The sequence below is a fragment of the Caretta caretta genome, chromosome 1 (assembly GCF_965140235.1).
Source record: "Caretta caretta isolate rCarCar2 chromosome 1, rCarCar1.hap1, whole genome shotgun sequence".
NCBI classification, from domain to species: Eukaryota; Metazoa; Chordata; order Testudines; family Cheloniidae; genus Caretta; species Caretta caretta.
The window spans coordinates 4,526,998-4,535,945 of record NC_134206.1 but is presented as its reverse complement, the minus strand read 5'-3'; the positions used below and the strand labels follow the sequence as shown (position 1 = coordinate 4,535,945).

The window sequence follows — 8,948 nt, the reverse complement described above, 5'->3', positions numbered from 1 at the left end:
ACTGCTCCTAACTATTGTTGAGGGTGCCTGTGTACGGCTTCATGAGCCAGGGCATTAAGGGGTAGGCTGGGTCCCCAAGGATAACTATAGGCATTCCAACATGTGCAACGGTTATTTTCTGATATGGAAAGTAAGTCCTTTGCTGCAGCTGTTGAAGCAGACCAGCGTTCCTGAAGATGCGATCGTCATGTACCTTTCCCAGACATCCCACACTGATGTTGGTGAAACGTCCCTTGTGATCCACCAGTGCTTGCAGCACCATTGAAAAATACCCCTTGCGGTTTATGTACTTGCTGCGTTGGTGCTCCGGTGCCAAGATAGGGATATGGGTTCCGTCTATGGCCCCACCACACTTAGGGAATCCCCATTGCAGCAAAGCCATCCACTATGACCTGCACATTTCCAAGAGTCACTACCCTTGATATCAGCAGCTCAGTGATAGCGTTGGCTACTTACATCACATCAGCCCCCACAGTAGATTTGTCTACTCCAAATTGATTCCTGACTGACCGGTAGCTGTCTGGCATTGCAAGCTTCCACAGAGCTATTGCCACTCACTTCTTAACTGTGAGGGCTGCTTTCATCTTGGTATTCTTGCGCTTCAGGGCAGGGGAAAGCAAGTCACAAAGTTACATTAAAGTGCCCTTACGCATGCAAAAGTTTCGCAGCCACTGGGAATTGTCCCAGACCTGCAACACTATGTGGTCTCACCAGTCTGTGCTTGTTTCCTGGGCCCAGAGTCAGCGTTCAGTGCCATGAACCTGCCCAATTGACACCATGATGTGCACGTTGCAGGGCCCGTTCTTTGTGAGAAGTCTATGTCCATGTCCTCATCACTCTCGTCACCGCGCTACAGTTGCCTCCTCCTCACCTGGTTTCGCTTTTCTTGCAGGTTATGGGTCTGCATATCCTGTTGGATAATGCGCACGGTATTTATAGTGCTCATAATTGCTGCGGTGATCTGAGCACCCCATGTTCCCAGTGCAATGGCGTCTGCACTGAAAAAGGCGCGGAATGATTGTCTGCCATTGCTCTGATGGAGGGAGGGGCAACTGATGACATGGCTTACAGAGTTGGCTTACAGGGAATTAAAATCAACAAAGGGGGTGGCTTTGCATCAAGGAGAAACAGAATGGCCCCCTCAAGGATAGAACTCAAAACCCTGGGTTTAGCAGGCCGTTGATTTCATGGAGGGAGGGAGGAAGGGAGGAGAAAATGAATACAAAACAGATCTGGTCTATTTCTTGTTTCGAGCCACTTCCTCTATCTTTATACATCTTGCTGGCAGCAGACGGTGCAGTATGACTGCTGGCCATGATCGTCTCCTGGCTGCTCATTAGAAGACGGTACAGTAGGACTGCCGGCAGGACTGAATCGCCATGAGACGAAATTTAAAAGGGAAATGACCTGGCTGAGTCACTCCCACGTTTTTCCAGGCGCCTCTGACTGACCTCACCGAGGTCGGATAAAAGAGCACGCTGGAGTACAGTGACGATGGCTACCATACATACGGTCATACCAGGCAGTGAGCTGCTGCAGTGTAGCAATGCAGTACCACGTCTGCCAGCACCCAGGAGACATATGGTGACGGTGAGCTGAGTGGGCTCCATGCTTGCCGTGGTATGGCGTCTGCCTGAGTAATCCAGGAAAGAAGGCACAAAACGATTGTCTGCCATTGCTTTCACGGAGGGAGGGAGGGAAGGGGGGCCTGACGATATGTACCCAGAACCACCCGTGACAATGTTTTAGTCCCATCAGGCACTGGGATTTCTACCCAGAATTAAAATGGGCAGCGAAGACTGCGGGAACTGTGGGATAGCTACCGACAGTGCAACACTCCGGAAGTCGACAGTTGCCTCGGTACTGTGGTCTCACTCCACCGACTAAATGCTGACTAAATGCACTTAGAGCATTTGCATGGGGACACACACAATCGACTGTATAAAAACGCTTTCTACAAAACCGACTTCTATAAATTTGACCGAATTTCATAGTGTAGACATAGCCGTGATAAAGTGTTTAAATCTCATTGCTCTTCTTTTCTCCCTTCACAGATACTTTGAGCATTTTGCAGCCTGATTGACACATCGAACTCTTCATGGCAGCTTTCAACCTCACCCCTTCTGGCCCTTCAACATTCATCCTAATGGGCATCCCTGGCCTGGAAGCTGGCCACATCTGGGTTTCCATCCCTTTCTTTATGTGCTACATCATCAGCCTGTTGGGAAATTTCATGCTTCTGTTTGTTGTAGGCAAAGAGCAGACCCTGCACAAGCCGATGTACCTGCTGCTTTGCATGCTGGCGCTCACAGACATCACCACTTCTACATCCGTCATACCAAGGGCACTGTGTATATTTTGGTTCAATTTGAAAGGCATTACTATGGGTGGCTGCCTCATCCAGATGTTCTTCCTTCATGCAGTTTCTGTTATGCAGTCAGCTGTTCTCATGACAATGGCCTTTGATCGCTATGTTGCCATATGTAACCCTCTGAGATATTCCACCATCCTCACCAATGCACGAATAGCTAAGCTGGGGCTAGTGGGTTTGATAAGAGCTGTTCTCTTCATTTTGCCTCTGCCCCTGCTCCTGAGCAGGCTCCCATTCTGTGCCAACCGTATTATCCCTCATATGTACTGTGACCACATGGCTGTGGCAAAGATGTCATGTGGAAACATTACAGTCAACAGGATGTATGGCTTGGTGATAGCATTTGTAGTCATTGGGTTAGACCTGTTGTTCGTTGCCCTGTCCTATGGTCTGATCATCAGGGCCATCATCAGAATATCCTCCAAGAAAGCCTGCCAGAAAGCCCTCAACACCTGCACATCCCACATCTGTGTAATGCTCATGTCTTGTATTCTCTTGCTGTTCTCCTCTCTGACACACCGGTTTGGTCAAGGCATAGCTACCCACATTCACATCATCTTGGCAACCCTGTACTTCCTCGTCCCTCCCATGTTCAACCCTATCATTTATGGGGTCAAAACCAAAGAGCTTCGTGAGAAAGTGGGCAAATATACCTGCAGAAGGTGATTGCTGGGGGTAATTATTTTAAACCTGACTGGGAAAAGATATTGCCTTGTTAATCAAGGATGTTCTGTCCCAATTTGGGTGAGCTCAACACTATGGAAGTTCACAGTCAGAGTTCCTCACACCTAATGTCTTATAACTCCATCACCAAGCACTGCTCTCTCCGTTGCTAAGTTCCCTCAATCTGACCATCACCTGGTCTCTGTCAGGCATCACTCATCAGTCCCCTCCCCAGCTGAACCCTGTCACTCATCCTTTCTGTTACTTTCACACCAAGAGAATATACTGCAATTTTCTGATGTAAGGTGACTTTGCATTAGACCCTGTGTGAACAGGGTTCTTGATCAGTTCAACAAACTAAAGTTATGCATTCTGATAGCCAAAGACAGATTAAGAAACTACAATGTTGAACTTGTTTATCCTTTGTACAATGATCTAGTCAGAAAGTTTACCTGACTTTTCTACGTCCAATCCTTCAGTATGCCTGGAGGAAATATCAAATGTTTCACTTGAAAGGTGCTAACACAGGAAAGTTGCTGCAGAAATTGAGGACATTGTACTAGAGCCTGATAGTGAGAGTTGTGAAACTGTAGGGTTTTGAGAACTGGACTGTGTTACTGAGCAACTATGAATTAATACAATAGAACACCACATAGTTAAGGGTTAATTGAAAAGCAGGCTTTTAGATGCAAGGTCAAAATCTAGATGACAGGTTCCCCAATCAGAATGGGAGAAGGAGACAGACATGTAAATAAGTGACAATGAAAGAAGATAAGTGAATGAAAACCATGAGTCCAGATGCTTGTGATATTAGAGGTTTATTGATAGTTAGGAAAAGTGATGGTCCAGTAGGGGTCATTATGACCTATGTGTTTTGCAGAAATTATAAAAGATTAGGTAACACATTATACTTTGGAGCAGTTTTCTGAATCTACCTTTAGAGACCTTTTTCTGGCATCCTTTCTCCCCAGCAGGTGAGCACCAGGCCAATCACTCAATAGTGATCCAGCTGCTAGGTAAATATCTGGAATGGGTTATCTAGGGAAGTGGTGGAATCTCCATCCTTTGAGTTTTTAAGGGCCGGCTTGAGAAAGTCCTGGCTGGGATGATTTAGTTGGGGTTGGTCCTGCTTTGAGCAGGAGGTTGGACTAGATGACCTCCTGAGTTCTCTTCCAACCCTAATCTTCTAGGATTTCATGATTCAATAATGTTCTAAACCTATTGCTTATGTCTCTGTGTTCTTAAATCTAATAACCTGCAGCGTTAGACAAGAGCATGCTTACTTGGATTTGATCCTTGATCATACGGAATTGTTGTGTTCTCATTGCTTCATTCCTGACACGGTGAGGAGTGAAATAGTTAAGTTGCCCCTGCTGGGGATTCTGAAAACTCCAGCAAACAGATTGCTGTGTTAAACTATGACATTCTCTTGGAGTCCAATAACTTAGCACTTTACACAGTTGGTTTTAGAGTCACTTTCAACTGGAACTTTCAAAATACACAATAACAATTCCCTCTGTCAAAGACATCAAAAGTAGGCATAGAGATTTCATCTTGGAGAAGTGAAGTAGTTTGTGAAGCAGATGAAATAGAGATTCCCACAAAATGTCCTGGTGATGGAATCTCATTCAGTGCTAAGTCCTTCATGACCTGGTTCGGCTAATATCTCATTGTTGGCATAGTTTTCTGGATACCTTGGACAGTTAAAACATTAGTGGAGCATTTTGCCTATGGTTCACTAACCTCATACTGAGAACAGTCAAGTAGAGCAGTTTTTGATAGGTCTCGAACACATGGATGCCGCTGGGGACAGAAACTTTAGTGAACTTCGCTTGTTTGCTCTTTCATTGCTGGCCATCAGAAGAAGCATTCTACTTCCGATGAAGACTGGGAAGAAGAAATATTGCCTTTTAGAAACTAACAGTAACAAATTAATTCAACTCAAAATATGGACTTTGACTACCATCATTGAATGCAATTACAAATTAATAACATAATAATCTTACTGTTATTTTTACACTACATATATTTTGGGCTTCTTTGGGGCTATTTTAAAAACTGTTATCCACCGCATTTTTGTTTCAAATACCTGCCAACCCTCAATCAGGATACAAGTACCAGTACCAGCAGCTCAGAGCTCTGTGGCCTCCACCTGAAACCCAGCATCTGAGAGGTCCAGAGCTCCTGAGGCATCCCCAGCATCACAGAGTTACAGGGGTCTCCACCACCTGTGCCACCTCAGAGCTGATGGTCCCCCTGCCACCCGCAGTGGCAGAGAGCTGCTAGGTCCTTGGCCAACTATGGCAGCTGGGAGCTCGGGGCCACACTAGCTCACAGCTATGGCTCTCCAGCCCCTGAGCTGAAGTGAAAAATGTCATGGAGGTCTCTGAAAGTCACGGAATCTGTGACATAATCTTGTCCTTAGCCAACCCTATGAACAACTTGCTGCGGTGAATGGGGAAGTGGTGGAACCACAGCGACTGAGGCAGTGGCCGCACTTTGGGCAGGAGGCACAACAGTCGCTGACTCGCTCCAGACCGTAGAGTTGTTCATCCCTGGGCTCAGAGTGTCAACCGGCTGTTGTTAAGTGCTGAAGGCTGGAACATTGTTGCTTTGGTAATGCTGTTCAGACTACTCAGTGCATCTGTCCTTGGAGCTCCAGTGTTATCAAAATGCACTGATATGGCAACCGGCTAATTCAACAGACCTCAGTGTTATGCATAAAGACCACAGGCACAGTTCAGTGACAAAGGCACAAAGCTATTTTTATTACAATCTAGGCATAGTACTATGAGACAAAACAGCAAAAGTGTTTATGAAATTCTTCTCCTAGGTGTCAATACCCCAAGAAATCCTTACTGATCAAGGACTACTAAGGATACAGACACTAAGAACCTCGATCTTCCATTTTCAAACTCAGCGTTGGTAGAATGATTTCACAGAACTTTGATAGTGACATTAAATATGTTTGTAGCCTCAGATCCCAAACACTAGGACCAACTATTCCCCCACCTTATTTTTTCTGTCAGGAAGGTGCCTCAAGGCTCCAAGGCCAAGCACCCTGGTTATGAGCCAAATCAGCTCATGAGATACCTCTGCAGAGTGGCAAAACCTCGAGAAATCCTTATTGATCAAGGACCTAACTTCAATTTACAACTAATGAAATTACTGTGCATTCTACTAAGGGTAAAAACACTAAGAACTGATGGGTTGGTAGAGAGACTTCGCAGAACTTTGATGGCGACATTTAAGAAGTTTGTTTCCTCTAATTCCAAACACTGGGACCAACTTTTCCCCAGTCTCTTTTTTGCTATGAGGAAGGTGCTTCAAGCTTCTGAGTTTTCTCCCTTTGAACTGTTTTATTGGAAGCATCCTCAAGGCTTTCCAGTCTTGCTTGGAGAAACATGGAAGACGAAAAACCACAGGCAATGAAGATAGTCCAATACATTGTTCAATTAAGAAATTGACTCAATAGTTTATGGACATTTGCTAGAAGTATTTTGCTAAATGCACAACAGGTACAAGAGAAGGCCTATAAAAAGGGGTCCAGCTGTGAGTGTTCAGACTGGGTGATTGAGTGTTATTGTTACCACCAAATTTACTGTTCAAATTACTGGTTCAATGTCAGGGACCATTTGAGGTAGTGAGGCATGTGGTCCTCATCAACTATGTGGTCCAGCTCCCACAGAAGAAAAAGAAGACTCAAATGAGAACATATGAACAGCCATACTGGGTCAGACCAATGGTTCATCTAGTCCAGTATCCTGTCTTCTGGCAGTGGCCAATGCCAGGTGCTTCAGAGGGAAAGAACAGAAGAGGGCAGGTATTGAGGAATCCATCTCCTGTCATCCAGTCCCATCATAGGGCAGTCAGAAGCTAGGGACACTCAGAACATGGGGTTGCATCCCTGAACATCTTGGCTAACAGCCATTGATCAACCTATCCTCCATGAATGTATCTAGTGGAGAAGTCCCAATGTACTAGTTCTTATGCATGACTTCACAACCCATTTCTGCGTCAATTTCTGAAAGATCAACACAGGATTGAAATTTCATCCTTACCTGATGCAGATAGTAGATGAACTATTACAACATTTGGAAGCTGCCAGATATATATCCACTCCCAGGGGAGGCTCTCAAAATGAAGATCTCCAGGGTCCATTTTCTGCTCATCCTGCTGCTCACAGAGACGAGGGAACTGTCTGGGAGTCCTGACCAACCTGAGAGTCTGCAGGGACTGTTCAGGGGAATCATAAAGGTCACTGTCCAGCACTTCGAGTGTCAGACATGTGACATTCATACTCCGGTTCCCAGGGCTCTGCCTTCATATCACATGAAGGAGATTTCTTCTCTCTGCTGAGCAGGATTTCAGTGAGTTGCCTATTTCTGCAATAAAGTTAGTGCTAAGGGCTCAGAGAGCATTCCAGGGTTCAAATCCAGAACCATCTGGGCAGCAATTTACCATCATGTCAACTTAGAACAACACATGTATTGTAAATAGTTTAGAAAAATATTTGTTTTTCAGATCGGTTCCTTGTCTCTTACTGTGTCCTTCTATCTGCCTCAGTAGCTTCCTGTTTTGGGCTGTGTGGTTTTCCCTTTGGGTGACTCAAGTTTTCCAATTCAGCAACTTCATTGCACCCACAGGAAGTTCAGCCAAACCCTCTGTAGTGGGTATCTGTGTTACCAGAGGGTTCACAACAAGGAAGGGCTGCACACTGGCCAGATTCTGCTCTCACATTCTGCCTTCACTGGGTCACTCCAGATTGACACTGGCCTCCCTTACAGCAAAATCAGGCTGATGTGTTTTGGAATCCCTGTCTTTCAGGATTGGTCTCAGAACACCACATGAACTGGGGAGTTCCTTCAGACTCTTTCAGCAAACTCACAGAATAGTTCTCTCTAGCACAACCCAAAGCTGTAATTTTTACACCTGGAAGCTGAAAGTTAAACACTGAGGTTTGAAATCTTTGTCCCATTGAAATCAATGGTCAAACTCTCAATCTGGGCAGGAGTTCACCATAAACCACATGCAGGGACTTGGCCTGATTTACACCAGCTATGAGCCTCCAGTGACATCAACTTGAGTCGTCTCATGGTGTCTAAAATGGCTGAGCTCATTTGGACCAAAGAAAATCTGATAGAAGAGTTGCTGAAATTTCAAACTCGTAGGCTTAGAGGTTCAAAACAATTAGGGTAACAATTTTTTTTTGTGGGGAGGGGAGTCTCCTCTCTCTATGGCCCTGCATCTCTGAGTCTGGAGAGTATGAAAACCCACCAAAAGGCATTAAAAAGAAAAGCAAGTTTCTGGCTTTGAGGAAATCAGGCGATGTTGGAAATCTCACTGGGGGTCTTCCAGGAATGCACAGTGTGTGTCTGGAGGGGAACTTGCAGTTTCCAGATCACAGTGGCTCAGAGTACTAAAATGTGTGAAATGAGGAATCAACATCTTGCCTACTTGCCTGAACAGACCAAAGAGGCATAATGAGGCCTTCTGGGACAGTGGGTGTCTCAAACTGTAACACAACATGGACCACACTGTAGCAGATTGTCTCTGATACCATCCCCCATCCAGACAATCCTTCCTCATGTGAGCAACCCCACTACAGCCTCATGGTAAACTCAGCAATTGACAACACTGAAAAGCAGCCTCAGGAAGGGGAGTCTGCTTTTATAACGGGCTGAAATATATTTCAAATATAGATATAAATATAAAGCTTTGTGTATTTGGGGGAAGAGTTACTCACGCTGGCTCTTTCTAGTCTCCACGTCCTCTCTCTGTCCCACTGGGTCTGTCCCTCTCTCCTTCCCTGCACAGGCTGAGCTGCTGCTGAGGTTCCCTTCACTCCCAGAAAGGCAGTCCAGGCTGATCTTCCCCTTTTCCCCAGTGCAGGCAGACACTGAGTTTAACCTCA

At 45.5% G+C, this 8,948-nt stretch overlaps 1 protein-coding gene across 1 annotated transcript; it reads left to right on the top strand.

Annotated features, from left to right (window-relative positions):
* The first annotated feature begins 2,098 nt into the window (after nucleotides 1-2,098).
* Nucleotides 2,099-3,037, top strand: LOC125626244 (olfactory receptor 52N2-like). Its single transcript, XM_048829025.1, has one exon. It carries the CDS (start codon nucleotides 2,099-2,101, stop codon nucleotides 3,035-3,037), a length of 939 nt encoding a protein of 312 aa, XP_048684982.1.
* The last annotated feature ends 5,911 nt before the right edge of the window (nucleotides 3,038-8,948 follow it).

Excerpts from the sequence above, each read along its gene's own strand:
- LOC125626244 (XM_048829025.1), top strand. The coding sequence starts at position 2,099 with ATGGCAGCTTTCAACCTCACCCCTTCTGGCCCTTCAACATTCATCCTA.